Source organism: Caenorhabditis remanei, chromosome III (genome assembly GCF_010183535.1).
Source record: "Caenorhabditis remanei strain PX506 chromosome III, whole genome shotgun sequence".
In the NCBI taxonomy this organism is placed as follows: Eukaryota; Metazoa; Nematoda; class Chromadorea; order Rhabditida; family Rhabditidae; genus Caenorhabditis; species Caenorhabditis remanei.
In genome coordinates this window covers 6,286,884-6,303,949 of record NC_071330.1, presented here as the reverse complement: position 1 = coordinate 6,303,949, position 17,066 = coordinate 6,286,884, and the positions used below count along the sequence as shown (strand labels likewise).

Sequence of the window (17,066 nt, the reverse complement as noted above, 5' to 3'; positions counted from 1 at the left end):
TTTATCCATTGTTATGTTTGAGTTTATTACAAAAATAAAAATATGAGGAAATGAGACAATAAATAGACATAAGTAATGATATCAGGAAGAAATATCTACTAAGATGAGAGTCAATGCACCCGCAAAAATGACATTTTACATGTGTTCAGGGAATGGTTACTGTGGAGGATACGGCATATGATGTGGATGATATTGGCCACTAGGCGGAGGATTCCATTGTGGGTAGTTGGGATGTCCGACGCTTCCTGGATTCACACTTCCCGGACCACCAACACTTCCAGGTCCGACACTCCCCGGATTCATCATAAGTTGCTGATGACTGCCTGGATTCATCATACTTCCTGGCCCACCAACACTTCCCGGCATTCCGACACTTCCTGGTTGTGGTCCGACGCTTGATGGATTCATTTGCATTGATGCTGGAGTTTTATGAATGAATAATTCACACCTATGCTTTTTTCAAAACTTACGAGGTCCGCCCATTTGTCGATGCATTCCATACTGATGAGCATTCACTGATTGTGGTCCCATCATTGATCCTGGTTGCATTATTGAACCCGGTTGTTGTGAAGAAGGCGCGACGGACCCAGGAGCGACCGAACCTGGAGCAATAGATCCCGGTGCGGCCACAGATCCCGGATTTGCGTAATTTGCTGTTGGTGCAACACTTGATATAATAGGCTCATCTCGATTCGATGGATTCCACACACCAGAACGAAAACGATCAGAGACGAGACTGACGAGCGCCCAAATTGCACACTGACCAGAACTCTTCGTTTCAGCGTTCACATCGTCCGCCATTTGTTTTATTTCCACTGATGGGGTTGTAACCATATTCCTAAAAATGGAGATAGATTTATCAGAAAATAATCTCCGCGAATGTTATTTTTTTTTTTACTCACTCTTTTATCCTGTATATGAATCGTAGGATACTGAATGATTCTGATGTTCTGCTTTGACTGATGATCACCTTAAAACGAATCTTAAAGGAATGAGATTGTTTAATTTGTTTTGAATCTTACATTGAAGATGATGTTATTCAATTGTTGATCCACTTTTGTAGCTGGTGCTAACTTCTTCGTCGACGTGTTGTTGTATGTCAAGGAGAGTTGCATACAACATTTCGATGTAGGAGTGATTCCCTGAAAGAACTTCCGTTGCTTCTAATTTCCTAATTGCGTCAACTACTACTACTACTGTGAAAAAAATAAAGTTTGGCCAAGGATTTTCAAAAAAAATTTTCGCGCCCAAAACACTTTAGTGCATTTGTGAACTAAAGTGTTTTGGGCGCGAAAATTTTTTTTGAAAATCCTTGGCCAAACTTTATTTTTTTCACAGTACAACAACTATCTCTAATTTAAGGCGATTATAAAGATATAGTTCTCCGCTCCTGAAATAGCACAAACTTCCACCCTCTCTTGATTCCTTTCTCACACAACTATCCATTCTCAAGACTCAAAGATTTTGCAAACCGAAACAATTGAATTTCCGGACTTTTCCACTCCGACGCGTTTTTGAAATGTCGTCGCCTACTACCGAAATTTCAAATTGTGCTTTGAACACCAACCGCGTCCCCCTCCAATTCAACTTTTTTATGTTGAAATTCCGAATTCTGATTCAGTTTCATTCACGTCATTGCTACACTTTTTGAGTCACAATTATTTTCCTCACAGAGACCAAGAAGGAGAACCATGAAGATCATGCAGACTGAATGAACAATTCCACATCACTTCTTCTCAAATCCAGAGAACCAAGTGTTTCTCATTTTAATATTGACAGATTATCCTCTCCCTTATATCCAGGATAATTTTCTTCCTCACTTCTATTTTTCATTCCATCATATTTTGTAGGGTTTGATGACAAAAAATTGAAAAATATTTCGAAATGGTCCATTCACATGTTGTTCTAATAAATTTCAAAAAATTTAATGCTTCACATGAATACGCGAAAATATTTTTAGCCCTAAACAACGGTTATTCTTAGTTCTCTACGTCTTATGATCATCCACTTCGTTTCGTTTCGTAAAAATACACGTCATCGTGAAAAAAAAAGAATATTCGGAGGGAAACGGAGGGTGGCGCCCTAGGACCTCCCGATATAGACGCTCCTTCGATTTTAGAAGAGTCGACCACCATCGTGTGACCAGATTTTTCATATATTCACATTATGTATTCTCCGTAAAAATGAAATGAATGGGCTCGAGTGAGAGAATTTGCACGAGTTCTTCTTCTTCTTCCTCAACTTTATTAGTATGAATACTTCATAATGAATAGAATCTCAGCAAAATTTCTAATTGCCACCCTCGTGTTATTTCAGATGACGTGATCAAGCTACTTATTTGGAGATTCACGTTTTATGACTTTCAGAATCATCACTAGTTGGAACGACTTTCTGGTTTAGACATTCGAAATATTCAATTCTTGAAATTGACGTTCTAATGAATTCACTCCTACTGGTTTATCTGATGATTTCGGAATTCTAATTAATTTTTGTAGGCCTGAAGCTTTTTCATGAGAAATGAATATTGGTGTCTATTGTTATTGACAGACAAGCATTAGCATTTGCATTTCCGGTTGGTTCCTTCATTTTTTCTCCTTCAAGTCACCGGGACCCACTCAATTCATAGTCTGAAGGAACGAAACGACTCGAAAATTGGAAGAAATTCATTCCTTTTTCTAGTATTGGTATTATGCTGTAGTAGGCGTCGTTTCGTCATTACGCAGCCATCCATGAACACCACAACTTCTTCACCAAAACCAAATCCCGCCCCATTTTCCTACTATCGTTTCTAGAAGGCCGTAAATATTTCATTACTTTTTTGGCTCTTAATCCTTCGCCAAAAATACGATTTCCACCATTTCAGAAAATGCATTCGTCACGGACGCTCGTCTATTCTCTTCTGCTCATCGTCATCGCACTTTGTGCAGTTTCCGTCGCTTACGCGCCAAGAGTCAGTTTCCTTTTCTTCTCTTTGTTTTTTCTAACGTTTCTGCTGTGCATATTTCAACGCAGAACGATGTTTGATGTATTGTTTAGATGAGAAGACCTTAGTGATCAAAACAGAAGTTTAGGAGTACTGATGTCATTTTTTAGACTTGATAGGAATTACTGAATGGAAACATTTAAATCCAAAAAAACTATTCTAGTCAGTTTTCAGAATATTCGCGGAGTTGGAGACGTTCCATCAATGTTCTTCTCCCCATTCCGAATGATGGGAAAGCGTAATCAATTCTATGGGCTATTCAAGTAAGCTACAGTTTCTTTTATCGGGCAGAATGGAAATTGTTTTGTAGTTTTACATCTGACTTTCAGACGACACCGCCTCGTCCAGCCTTGATTGTTTCTATTTCAGAAAAATCCGAAGCAACGAAGTAGTTGACTACTGACTGACATCAAAAACACCACCAAACGAACTATATTCTCCTTTCAATGCTCATTTCTACTTCTATTCTTCTCCACACACAAAATTGTCGCACTTTTCTCGTTTTCGTTTGAATAAACCATAAATGCTGTTTCCCGTACTTACCATTTGGGCATTCATCAAGTTGGCAATACTCTTTGTGGCTCCGTACGACGTCACACGAGTCATCAGAACGTAGGATTGAAGTGCATATTCGTCGCCGCAACGGAAAACAATCTGAAAAGAGATGAGAAGGTTTTCGAGTTTTATTATTAGAGTAATACCTTCTCAAAGTACTTAGCAAGCGTTTCCAAATTTTCCTGTGTTGCTTCGCTGTTCGTTCCTTCATCTAAAATATTTGAATTGTTTAAATTCTCAGAAAACGCTTGCTACCATAGTCAATTGCAATCTTCAACGTCATCGCAATCGGACACAAATAGATCTTGTAATGAACCATACTGGTTGCATTTAAACCATCTCCGTTCAACTGTAATGCTCTAAACCGAATGTGTTCTGGTCTCGAATCCACAACAGTCACATATCCAGAGAACAGATTGTTATTGGAGTTTTGAGATGGATTAGCTCTCGGAGACATCCGTTCGAGAGTCAAAAGAGCTCTTTGTAGATAGAAGATTGAATTGAGATATTCGTCAAGTGGACATGTGACTCGGCCATCTGTGAAAATTGATTATATTACAGAAAGTAAAAACAAAGAAATATGTCAGCGACGAGCCAAAATACCAACCAATTTCTTGAAAGTCACAGGCTTTAATGATGGTGTCGTGTGTCATGAGAACTGGTTGAGTTGTCACAGCCATTCGTGCATCCGGCTCCTCGTGTCTATCATCTATGGTCTCCATGAACTGATCTTTCGTCCACATCTTCGGTCCAGCAGCGTGTTCACAGTCAGACTGTGGGATCGGTAGTTCTTCTGCTAACAATTGAGTGATTTCACTGAAATGAAACAAACCGATTAAAAAAAACAATTTGGATTGTCACTAACCTATCGATATTGGAAAACAGCTGGAAAAGACCAGCACATCTTGGCTGATATCGAGAAACATCTCGAACGGCGATTCTCATTTCTCGAAGCATTTTGATCTCTAAAATCACATTTCCGTGCATCAATCGTAACGTGAACTGATCGATTGGGGTCAAATGATATTTCAATCGGAATGGGAAGTGAACTTCTGGTCCGATCAATTGAGACAATGACTTCAGAGACTGAAATCTAATTCGAACGAAATTTCCGAGAGCTGCGAGTGGACGGATAGTTTCGCATAAATAGTGCATAATATAGACGAGATCGCTCGTTTCTTTCAGCTGATCTCTCAATAACTGCGCCATCATTACGTGAGGATTCCAACGTGGCTTCTGATGCCAATCAATTTCAGTTGCATTGAATTGCTTATGTGGCATTGTTTGTCCGAAATTCATCAGGAAGTAATCTTCACTCGATCCAGGAGTTTGTGATTTGACATTGAACGCAAGAACCATAAGCATATCCCGATTTTCTCCATACGATACAACCAGTTTGTGGAATGTGTAGGCTTCGATCTGAAATAAATTGAATTTGTATACGAAAAAAAATGCATAATTGCTTACACTACAGAAGCTTTTGAAATATCTGTTGTAGGCTTGAGAGAATTGGAAAACCACTTTGTACATATAAAGATATCGCATCAACCGATGAATAATTCCTTCGGTGAGTTTCTCCGGCGTCATTTGATTGATCTGATTGATTTCCTGGACCCATGTTGTTTCCTGAAAAGGCACTGGTGAAATGCAAGCAGACGTTACCATCCTCTTTGAAAAGTTTTCAAATGCAGAGGTATAAAAGGACGATGTGTTCGTGTGATTGGGAATTGAGGTGATTTGGTAAGAAAGGAATAGAAGGTAGAGGAGAAAAGAGGTTGTTAAAAATAAGTTGAGAATTTCCAGAAAAGTAGAAAGCGATTAGCGTGATGAGCTTTCTGAGCTCCGTTCAAGTGATTTGATGGACATGTAATAGGATTGAACGTTTCAATTTGATGTGGCGTTTAAGAAGCAGACTAAAGCCGAACTTCTGTTGCTCGTTTAATTTTTTACTTGATTTGCAGTTTATTTCGATTGTTAAACTGAATTCATCAGGTCATGCACATTTCCAAGAATTACTGACGATCAATCACTCTAAAGTTCATTGAGTTTCACTAACAGTTTTTTTTAGTAACTGGGACGTGTCGACATAGGTACATGCGGTGTAAAACATATATGGGTTATGACATTTAGCAATAGAAGGAGTATTCATGCACATTCACGCGTAAAACTAACCTTTAGCATATGAGCATTCTGAAATCAAAATTCATATTTGTAAATGTTTCACTTTTCAAACTATGGGAATGGATAGATATTAACCAAAAATCATTGAAAAAGCATTCTCCTCTCTCTAAAAACGACAACAATACGACACCGAGACTCGGGCGGCGGCGGCAGTAATTAGGGACAAGAGAGAATCGTTTTTAAAGGCTTTACATAAACTGAAGCAATATAAAAAGAATTACTCACGTGATCACCATCTCGACGATGTGCGAGACCGTGAGGAACATCGCGAACCAATGGAATATTCTCGAAGCACATTTCGAATTGAAACGTGTAGCGATTCCGGTTGTCAAGACGGAGGCAACTACGGACACAGCATTGAAAGAACTGTGCAGCATCAAATGGTACAACGCTTGAGACGCTAAAAATGGCCGATTATAATTTTGACACTCGAAATATACTAACTCAGTAATGTGCAGAGCTAATCCTCCAGGAACGTGTACATCATCTTTTCTCAAATCAACTCCGACTCCCTTCCTGTCTAACTCAGCAGCAACATACATATAAGTGACACGATCCTCGATAGTTGCTATCGCGAAAGCGAGCCTCTGTTCTCTTGAACACTCTTTTTGAAGTGATATCTTGTGAAGGTCGGCAAATTTCAGTGTTCCTTGAGCAACAGCTCCTGCGACAGTTGCATCATACACATCCCTATCATTGTCGAGTGGGATAAATTGTGCTCGGTCTTCATCAACCTCCAAAAGTAGCAGCTTGGTGCTGACAACCTCTTTCTCGTCCGGTTGGAATGAGACAATGAGATAGTACATTTCCTGTCGGAGATATCGAAGAACTAAACGTTGCGCAGGTGTTTCTCTCAGAACTTCTTTTACGAATGGGAACAGCTCAGTTTCTAGAACTTCGTAAATTGGGAGAGCTTTCACGGAACGCCGATATCTTTCAATTACTATAGAAACACGCAGTTTCGCTAAGTACGATCGAATTGTGGTATCGGAGCATCGACTACTGTAGAGGGCTCTCGCGAAAGCGAGTACGTCTTCATTTTCAGAACCTGTAATAAAATAACTATTTGTAAAACTAATAGAATGAAACACATACTCAGCATGTTGACGTTACATATTACTTTTCCACAGAACGAATTCACAGATACTGTCAGCATTTCTTCAGTTGAAGTAGTATCCGGCAGGAGAGTAAGTGATAAGGACGGAACTGATAGACCCGTCATTTTTACTTCTAGTAATGGTTCAGCAGCTTCCAATAGTCTTCGTAATCGCATTAATCTTTCTTTGCATCTCACGTCAAACGTTTCCGATAACAAACGATCCATTGACAGCATTCCAGCATTACAGTCGATGGTTCCCAGTTGGGGTGCATGTGGAAAATGACGAACTTTCAAACCGCCCAACTTATCATCTTTATCTTCATAAACTTGAACTCTGTACTGTGCGTCCACTTTCAATTGTCCCACTGTCAACTTCTTATTTTTTGAACGTTTTACCCAATATCCAACAATCAAAACTCGTTCTTTCGCGTCATATTTTTCGATTACAATGTTCTCTCGTAATCGTCCAGCAGCCATCCGTGATGTTTGACAATAAAGAACATCCAATTGGAGGGAAACACAAAAACTGTGCAAAAAGAAGAATGCTTCTTTAATTGGATTAGCAGCAACATTCATTCGAGACTGCAAAACACCGTGAATTTGATTGAGTTGAAGTGGATGAACGAGAGGGAGACCCATTCCAAGTTCATAATCTTCTACGAGAATTTTGATATTCAAAAGTGTCCATTTGACCATTTCAGTCTCTCCAAGCAACGTGATTTTGATTTCGAACTCTCCAGGAACTAGTAATGTTGCTAATCCATTTTTGATGTGAATTTCTCTGATATTCGGCGGAATTCCATTAGAAAGGCGAGACAGACGTGTCTCAATTAATTGATTCAACCGACTGCATACTGCTCTCTGTTCTCTCGGCGTGATTTTCGCTGGTGGAATGAATGCTTCTTTGATTTTTGAAGGCATTCTGTTGTAAGTTCCCAGCACAAGAACATCTATAGCTGGAGCGATGTGGTACTCTGGTAGGCGAGCTAATTCCAGATCTCCTCGTGTCATGGCGACTAATCGATCAGCAGTGTCAATGAAGTACTGTGATTGAAGATCCAGAAGGTAATCAATTGACTAAAATTATGTTTATTTGGTTTCTGATAGTCTATTATATTTCTTACATAACAAACATCCATCCGCTTTGAAACTCGAATCCATTTTACTAATGCAACAAGTTTCAAGAACTGACTCCGTGTTGCGTGAGCAAAATGTACAAGAGACATCTTCCGTTCTTGTTCTCCTTGATCATTTGTTTTTCGTTGCATCAACTCAGCAAGAACAGTGATTTCGTGATATACATGTTGAATGGCGAAATCAAGAAGAACGCTGAGTTGAACTGTACGTGGGCCGCAATTTGCAGGAACTTCTGGCAGAGGATTTTGTACGGGTTCTAGAGAAATAAAGAATAGTCTTCATATTTTTATTTTATCATAGTTGTAACTCACCATCTTCACTATCGGACGAGTGAACTGATTTTGCGTCTACTTCAGAATATTGCATTGTCTGTTCTTGCGATGAGAGAGCTTCTCGATCTGAGATTCCTGATGACTCGTCAAGTGACAAGCCAGATCCATTTGGATCTGGAGAAACTGGAACTGCATTTGCGGGGGAATCTGCCGCCAACGCGGCTCGCAATTGAGACGACAGCTTTGCCTGAAATAATCATTTAGATTTATTATTTCTCAGCGTCGAGATACAAGATAAAGCCATGAAGTTCTACAATTAGGTATTACTCATAGTGCAGTTAATTTACAATCACAAAGTATTGGAAAATAATTAAGAGAAATAAGTTATATTCTATTTACTTTTTCAAACTTCAGACTGTTACAACTTTATGAATTGAAAAAATGAGTTCATAATACAGAGTTTCGTGAAAAGATGGAGTAAACTCATGAATAGGAAAACTTCATAACAAATGAACTGTTGTGACTTGCTTCAAATTTTATATGAAAACCCTGATGCATTTGTTTTTTTAATAACTCTAATGGAATTGAAATTCATGAAGTTTTTTTCCGGGTCAGTGCAGTATTGCGTGATGGTGTAATTGCGTACGATGTACAGGAGCTGACGACATATAAGAATAGGAAAGTGGCGCGAATTCCGAAATTGAAAGTTTATCAAGCACGCACTTTATTAAGCTTACTCCTCAATAATTATATTTATTTTGAATCTTTACCTCGAAGTTAGATGATGTAAAAACATTAACTGTAACTTAAATCGTGTTGCTGTTATTATTCTTCGCAAAAATTTTCAAATGACCTTGCATCCTTCCACGTTCACAATGTTTTCTCATTTGATTTCAGGAATATTTATTTTCAGGAGAACAAATCTACATCCAAATCAATGGATATCTCTGTGTCTTCCAGAGAGGAAGACGGTCCGAAAGATGAAGTCATCCAAGGAATGCTGAACAGCGCACGTAGTGCTATGAAGTTGGGAATGTTCGAAGAAGCAATGGGACGAATTGATGAAATATTAGAGTGTGGAACCAGCGATATTCAACTTCTCGGCAATATCTACATGTTATACGGAAGAGTTTGTAGATATTTGAAGCATGATGCAAAGGCATTGGAGTTTTTCGATCACGAACTAAGTGTTATCAAGTAGCTTTTTAGCTTAAAGTCGATAAAAAGTTTTTGGAAGTTTCAGATTGACCACGTCGTACTCAAAAGCATGTGATTCTTCTCGTCGTATCACAGATCTGGCACTCGCGATGGGGAAGTTTTCGAAGGCTAAAAGATGTGCAGAGGACCTGATCGATTATACAAGCAGTAGAAAAGATGGAGAAGCATTTGTTAAGCATGCAAGAGCTCTTCTCGTGTCCGTTTGTTTACAAGGTTACGAAAAGAAAATGGAAAGTAATCCGGACGAAAACAGTAAACTTCTATCTATTTGCATCGACCAGATTGATATGGTGAAACAGATTAATAAAGAACATCCTGATAATACTTCTGAAGCTGAAGTTCTTATGCTTGAAGCGAAGTGCTTTGCAGTTCGAGGACAATTGGAAGAAGCGAAAAAATTATATCAAAAATGCGTTGACCTGTGTATCAAAACGGATCAATTATCCATCATTCATCGTGTCTATTATGAGATGGCTTGTTATGCTGAAGGCAATTTCCTCCTTTTCAAAATCAATAATTTGAGGTGAGTCCATGAACGATTTATATAATTAATTTTGTTCAACGTTACAGAAGTGCTCTCTTCTATGTCACAAAGTATGGATCAGAACGAGAGATTGCCAAGTATAAACGTGAATTGGCTGCCAAGCTGTTAGCATTCGGAAATCCACATGAGGCATATATTCATAGTATGGAAGCGCTGGAATTGATGCGAAAACACAGTTTGAAAGAATATCTCAAAGATTCATGGCTGGTAATTGCAAAGTGTTTGATGGCCTTGGAAAAACGGCAACAAGCTGCATACTACATTATTCTAGGAAGTATTCTCACCCTCAAACAGGAATCCTTTGAAAAGTTCTATAATTTGATTGATGAACTGATGACATCACAGAGAAAAGATACACTAGAAGGAGAAGAAGTACGGCTGACAGTAGATGGATCCACAGACACAACACCAAATGAGACTATAACTAAGTTTATAGTCAAATTGGAGCACGCAACAAATGTTGAGACGTGGCGATCGGTTGTGATTGGTATACTTGAGGAACAAAACAAACCTGCAGTGGTAGAAGTACCGAAAGAAAATGAAGAGCCAATTGATTTTATGGAACTAATTTGTAAGATGAACTCGCGTATGGACGATCAGAGAACAGAAATGCCTGCTGCGATGTTTGCTGCCCGTAAGATTTGAAATTAAAAGTTTCCGACAAAACTCTAAATTTTCAGCCCGGCCGATGTCTTCTGCATCTAAAAAAACTACCAAAAGTCATCGAATCCTTCCCGGACTTCGAGCTAATTTAGCTAAAATGCAAACAATGAAGTTCGATTCGCAAACCGTCAATAGGTTGTTGAAGCGGTCGAAGAAAAGCAAAACGTCGCTGCATTCTACCTCTACGCAAGGCGATGATACTCGAAGTGAAGATACCACGGTGCTATCCAAATAAGAAGAAAACTCGAAGTTTTCATATGAAACTATTATTTCCCTGTCTGACAAATAATCCAAGCATTCTTCTTTATTATTATCGTGTGAAGTAAACATTCTGCGTTTTTTTTGCGTCCCATTAATGCGTGTTTGATTCAGTTCTTGCGAACTGTGACCTCGAAAAGTTGAGAGAATCATCTTATTTATTTTATTAAATAGAAATTTGAGCGTGTAACGAAGCTTGATAGTTTTAATTTGAGTTTCTTACTTATATCCCGACTTTTTGATATCTGTTCTTTGTTGACTTTGTTATTATCTTCTTCATACTTTTTTCTATGTTACACTACTATTACCCCCACGTGTTCACCTAACGTCATTCATTCAAAAGGGGCTCCCGTGGGTGACCTCGGAATCTCCGGGCAAAACCCAAAAGTGCAGAGACGCAGAGTGAAAATACGCAGCTAGTGTCCAGAAGAAAGTGGAGGGCTATCCGGCCGCTTCTCGTTTTCTTCTTCAATCCTTTTTCGTTTTCTCGTTACCCCGTGAATGTTCAAGACAAGAACCTTTCAAGACATAAGGTTATTTACTATTCTGAATAATCTGAGATGAAAATAAGGGGATGAATGATTGAGTTGCTCGAATAGTGACCCGAATAGCGTATCGAAAATTTGTGTAAAGGGTAACGATTCTCGAAAAGAATGTTGTATCAAGTTACCATTCTTCTTCTTCAAACGCAAACCCTTTTGTGTTTCCTTTTTTCAAGTCTTTTTCAATTGCATTTCTTCTAAAAATTTTCTATCATAAAAAATGATGCGGAAATATTAGGCGAGAGGTTTCCATCACATTTGGTCATTTTTCGCTGACCATCTTATCAGTCGACACAAAAAATTTCGGAGTATAAGAACATGTACTAATCGGTAAGATTAGAAGTGCATCTGTTTTCGAAAACCAGAACCAGTCACGTGATCATCTGAAAACGTGTAATTTGTAGGAGGTGCTCGGTAGATTCCTTATGCGGCCTACGCACTCAATTGTAGGTTTGCTTGTCGTTTTCATCACTGGTCACATATTTGGGAATACTATATATTTACCCCGTTGTAACATTCATTTCTAATTAAAATAGACTTTGTTTTCATTCTATTTCTCTACCAGCTTCATCATATTGCATCACATTTGCGCAGCTCTGTGCTCCAAAAAACACTCCCTTCCTTTTTCTATGTCTCACGGCTTTTCCTATTTTTGTTATTTTTTGTTCAGAAAAGCAGTTATATCGACCTAACGTCATCTCCTACGCCTTGCCCCGCCTATTTCGGTTTAGTTTATCTTCTCTTTCTTTCAAAATCTTGTGTCACATCCCGAAACCGAGTTTGATTTTCAATTATCGTTGAGAGCCCTTGACTTTATATGCCTAGTCTAAATTGTCGGCTGTACATCACTCTTTTCTGTTAAACGTTTCCCGCGTTTCTTATCTTTTTACAGCATTCTTTGAGCCGTAATTCAACATAACACAGTTTTGTTATCATAAATAATTATATTTTCTGTTTCTAGGTTGCCAATCGTCATCATCTTCAACTAATTCAACAAAGAATTATACTGGGCAGTTGAAGTAGGAACAACCGATAATTATGGACGCCGCCACAACTAAACCTCGTGAGTGAATTAATTTTGGAATGGACGAAGACTCCATGAAAATTCAGCGAAAAAAGTATGAAAGAGGATTGTTCTTTCAAAGAAAAAAGACCAACAAATGATTGTTTGATCGTCTATTCGTTAGAAGAAATAGTTCGGGAAGTTTGCAGAAAAGTGATTTATTAGACGATCGAAAAGTGTAACAGATATCATCAGAAGAGATGAAGAAGAAGAAATAAAAAGTGCACCGAAAAAGTAAAGAGATTCGTGATAAACGTCTTTTGCAGGGCTTGTGCCGTCGACACGATTCGCGTTATCATTGGCTATGTTCTTCGGATGTCTTGTCACATACATGATGCGTACAAATATGTCATTCGCAGTTGTTTGCATGGTTTCGGAGAACAAAACAGATACTGGGGTGGAGAAGGTGTCGAGATGCGGAAAAGAGATGACACCGGTGGACTCAAATAGTTCGGTATGGGAAGATTACTCGAAAAGGGCGAATCATTCAGGAATTTCGAATGAATCTAGATTAAAAATGTGAAAACGGGGGCGATCAATTTAGTGAAACATTCAGAAACAGACAGTTTTTCACTTTTTCCGCAGGTCAATTGGTAAGCTGTATAATTAGTGTACCTCCAAAATAGAACTTTCTGGAAAAAATCTCTGGTTTATCTCAAAAATAATTCAATTCACACGGTGTAATCAAAATGGAATTTGCTTCTTCTTTTTAGGTGATTGGAGAATTCGATTGGGATAAAAAAACAACGGGAATGGTTCTCTCCTCATTCTTCTATGGATACATTGGAAGTCAGATCATCGGAGGACATTTGGCCTCTCGGTATGGAGGAAAACGAGTCGTGTTCATCACAATTCTTGGATCTTCTCTTCTCACTCTTGCCAACCCAGTCGCCGCTAGAACATCAGAATATGCACTTGCAATGCTGAGAGCTGCCATTGGATTCCTTCAAGGAGCAACTTTCCCAGCAATGCACACAATGTGGTCTGTTTGGGGACCCCCATTGGAACTCTCCGTGCTCACTGGAGTTACCTACGCTGGAGCTCAGATTGGAAATGTGATCGTGCTTCCATTATCCGGTTTCCTCTGCCAGTATGGATTCGATGGTGGGTGGCCATCTATCTTCTACATCCTCGGAGTGTTCGGAGTCATTTGGTGTGCCGTTTGGTGGTATATTAGTTCCGACAAGCCAGCCACGCATCCACGTATTTCCAAAGAAGAGAAACAATACATTATCACATCGGTTGAAGCATCAATGGGAAAAGACACAGGAAAAGTACCATCAACTCCATGGATCAAGATTCTGACATCTCCAGCTGTCTGGGCTTGCTGGGCTGGTCATTTCGCAGGAGATTGGGGAGCATACACAATGCTCGTTTCGCTTCCATCATTCTTGAAAGATGTCCTCGGTTTGAATCTTTCATCGGTAAGTTTATTCATTATTCCTATCATGTTATGTTTTTTTTTTCAGCTCGGAGCCGTCGCCTCAATTCCATATATGGCCTACTTCTGTGCCATCAATGCTGGTGGAATTCTCGCTGACACAATTCGATCCAAAGGAATTCTCTCAACGTTGAATACCAGAAGAGCTGCTATGCTTGTTGCTCTCGTTGGACAAGGACTTTTCCTCGTTCTGTCTGGATATTGCGGATGTGGACAAGATGTGAGCGCTGTTAGTTTTCAGTCAAATTCCAAAATTTGTTTCAGATTCTTGTTATTATCTTCATCACATGCGGAATGGCTGTTTCTGGTTTTCAATATGCTGGATTCGTCGTCAACTATTTGGAAATTGCTCCACCATTCTCCGGAACAGTTATGGGAACTGGAAACACTATTTCGGCACTTGCTGGAATCATTTCACCTGCTGTTACGAGTTATTTGACGCCAAATGTGAGCGAATATAAAGCCTAATAACTAACTGAATGTATCCGTTTTAGGGTACACAAGAAGAGTGGCAAGTCGTTATGTGGCTGACTGCCGGAATTCTGACAGCTGGAGCACTTATCTTCTCTATCTTTGCTTCTGGAGAAGTCCAACCATGGGCTAAGTTGTCACCTGAAGAAGGTCACGAAATGGCTCCATTGAGAGAAGGAGAGAAGATTGAGCTTGCTACTGCATAGGCTCGCAATATCATCTTTCATGTTCGAAAATCTCTTGTTCCATTAGCATTATTTTATTCTGTCTGACCCAAATCGAGCTTTATTCTAGGTTTTATCCCCGTAAATTCAAAAATTGCAACCCAAAGATATCACTTTTGCAGTTGAATCATCGATTGCTATCCAATCCCTATCAGTATTTATCATAATTTCATTATATATTTTATTCTCGTCAAAGTTCCAAAAGTTTTTACATACAAATTTCATAATCAAAATAAACACGTTCAAATAATTGATATCATCGCTCATGGCAACTTAGCAAATGTACTTTTGAGTATTTCTTCGTGTTCTTTTCAGGATGCATTACACAATGAACCATATCTGAAAACGAGGGAATAGAAAAGTAGTTCTAGATTTCACAATTCTCACCTTGAGAAGAGTTCTCCTTGACTTTCTTGTCTAAACACGAAGAATTGACTCTTCCCTTTTGAAGTGAAATTGCCATACTTCGCATTTTATCTGGGAATAATTGGGAATATTCGTACTGTTCTTTCTTGCAATCAATCACAGGAATCCATCGGAAGACATACCGGAAACCAATTCGGAATCTGAAAATTATTGATAAGAATTTATGGTTTGATGTTTATTTTATCTTTTGCTCTCATTTCTATTAAACAAGTTTCAACCCAATTTCTTCAATACCGTACCTTTCGTTAGCAAAACAATAAATGATTGGATTGTATGCACAACTGGACATTGCAATCCAATAAATCAATAAATATGCATATTTTCCATGAGTTGCATCGAAGAATTCCTCAAGTGCGAATGCATGATAAATGTGATATGGAAGCCAGCAGACGACGAATGCGACGACCATCAGGAAGAGCATTTTGACTGCCTGCAAAAAACGAGAAATTGAAAAATTCGGATCAAACTTTAATATGGTTCATGTGTTTCCTGTTTGGAGAAAAATGGAAAATATCTTCCGAGTATTTTCGTGTCAAAATAGCACGCTACTTTGAGCTCAGAAGTTTTATGTGTTTTCGTTGCAAAATGAGTTCATTGGAACAGTTGAGAAAAATGCAATTTCTTAGTTTTCAAAGAATGAGATGAACGATCAAAAAACTGGGTTCGAGAGACCAAATTGGAGCTACAGTACCAGGGCTCAAAACCCAAAAATAATAATGACGGCTAGTTTTTATCGCCCGACGGCCGTCCAGCTATTTATATGCTCCAATTTTTATTGAACAAACTATCTTGTCATTTCCCCTTTCCACCAAATTTTCCTTTTCTTCCCAAAATTACCTTGCTCTTTGCCCTCGTATGATTATTCTTCAGACTACTATCAGTTGCCTCATTTGTTGCTCGGAATGCCACTGCGATTCTCGTGAATGTTGATCCAAGAATTATAATTGGAAGTGCGTATTGAATTCCAAACAACACTTTCTCAAAGCTGAAACAAAAACAACGTAATTTCCTCTAAGAATCATGAGTTCTGAACTCTTACAAAGTGTTTACAGGTGCCGAGCAGACATGTGTTTTCGAGACAGTTGAAGTGACGACATCATATGTGAAGAATGAGTTGACCTGAAAAGACGAAAAGATAGATTATTCGTTTTGAAAGTGTCACTTACAGATGCAGCAATTGCAAAAGGAAGTGCAGTGACCGTTGAAACAACCCAAATAATGAGAATTGCGATGACAGATCTTTTTCGAGAGAGCGGACGTTTTTGGAGAGGATTCACGACTGCTTGGCATCTGAATGTTTTTGATCTTTGTTTTATCTTCTTCCTCCCTTTTCAGAGATACCTATCCCAACTGAGAGCCATCATTGAGCACACTGAAACAGTTGTTGGAGCAATACCAAAGAATGAAGTGAGAGTGCAGAGATCTCCATACCACCAGTCGTAATATAAATTGTATGTCCAAGAAGTTCCAACATTGAAAAGTGCAATCAAAAGGTCAGCAAAAGCCATGTTGAAAAGGAAATAGTTGAATCCATAGTGCATTACTTTATGCTTGTAGATTATCCACATTACAACAGAATTTCCAATTATTGCAGTCGCCATGAGAAGGACAAATGCTATTGCAACGAACACTTGGGTTGCTCTGAAAATAGTTCTTTCGTTTGAGATTTTTGGATAAAAATTTGAAATTTTTGATTTCAAAAAGAAGAAGAAATCAGACATCTTGAAGTTTTCAAAAATTCTCAATGTGATGAGTTTGATGAGAGAACTTTTATTAATTATTCATAGCACTGTTACGTTATTTCTGAAACATTTTCGAATCCTCTATAGAACGATTTTCATAGGAAATTCAAATTTGAATGATAACTCACAATCCTTCTTTGTAGCTCGGAGCACAGAAGAAAATACCATTGAGTTCGGCGGGAAGCGTCAAGTTTTCAGCGTTCTTACAAGCTCGTTCGCCAAGTTGAATTAGTAATTCTTGGTTCAT

At 38.7% G+C, this 17,066-nt stretch overlaps 4 protein-coding genes across 4 annotated transcripts; 2 read left to right on the top strand and 2 right to left on the bottom strand.

The window, feature by feature from the left end:
• Positions 1–156: 156 nt before the first annotated feature.
• On the bottom strand, positions 157–8,895 carry GCK72_009420 (uncharacterized protein; the record flags this gene model as incomplete). The annotated part of the gene is made up of 17 exons (XM_053727374.1): positions 157–419; positions 471–838; positions 903–970; positions 1,023–1,142; positions 3,527–3,637; positions 3,685–3,749; positions 3,794–4,075; positions 4,146–4,354; positions 4,404–4,957; positions 5,006–5,164; positions 5,711–5,728; positions 5,945–6,119; positions 6,164–6,767; positions 6,815–7,895; positions 7,943–8,211; positions 8,267–8,474; positions 8,881–8,895. The coding sequence occupies 17 exons, from the start codon at positions 8,893–8,895 to the stop codon at positions 157–159; spliced, it is 4,569 nt and encodes a 1,522-aa protein (XP_053586951.1).
• A 269-nt stretch (positions 8,896–9,164) lies between these two features.
• GCK72_009419 (uncharacterized protein) lies at positions 9,165–10,887 on the top strand (the record flags this gene model as incomplete). The annotated part of the gene is made up of 4 exons (XM_003112834.2): positions 9,165–9,424; positions 9,471–9,968; positions 10,016–10,623; positions 10,670–10,887. The coding sequence occupies 4 exons, from the start codon at positions 9,165–9,167 to the stop codon at positions 10,885–10,887; spliced, it is 1,584 nt and encodes a 527-aa protein (XP_003112882.1).
• Positions 10,888–12,490: 1,603 nt separating this feature from the next.
• GCK72_009418 (uncharacterized protein) lies at positions 12,491–14,633 on the top strand (the record flags this gene model as incomplete). Its single annotated transcript, XM_053727373.1, has 6 exons — positions 12,491–12,515; positions 12,782–12,969; positions 13,229–13,939; positions 13,985–14,176; positions 14,221–14,403; positions 14,451–14,633. 6 exons carry the CDS (start codon positions 12,491–12,493, stop codon positions 14,631–14,633), a joined length of 1,482 nt encoding a protein of 493 aa, XP_053586950.1.
• A 274-nt stretch (positions 14,634–14,907) lies between these two features.
• On the bottom strand, positions 14,908–17,066 carry GCK72_009417 (uncharacterized protein; the record flags this gene model as incomplete). The annotated part of the gene is made up of 8 exons (XM_003113214.2): positions 14,908–14,990; positions 15,039–15,217; positions 15,317–15,507; positions 15,915–16,062; positions 16,117–16,196; positions 16,244–16,367; positions 16,419–16,718; positions 16,948–17,066. 8 exons carry the CDS (start codon positions 17,064–17,066, stop codon positions 14,908–14,910), a joined length of 1,224 nt encoding a protein of 407 aa, XP_003113262.2.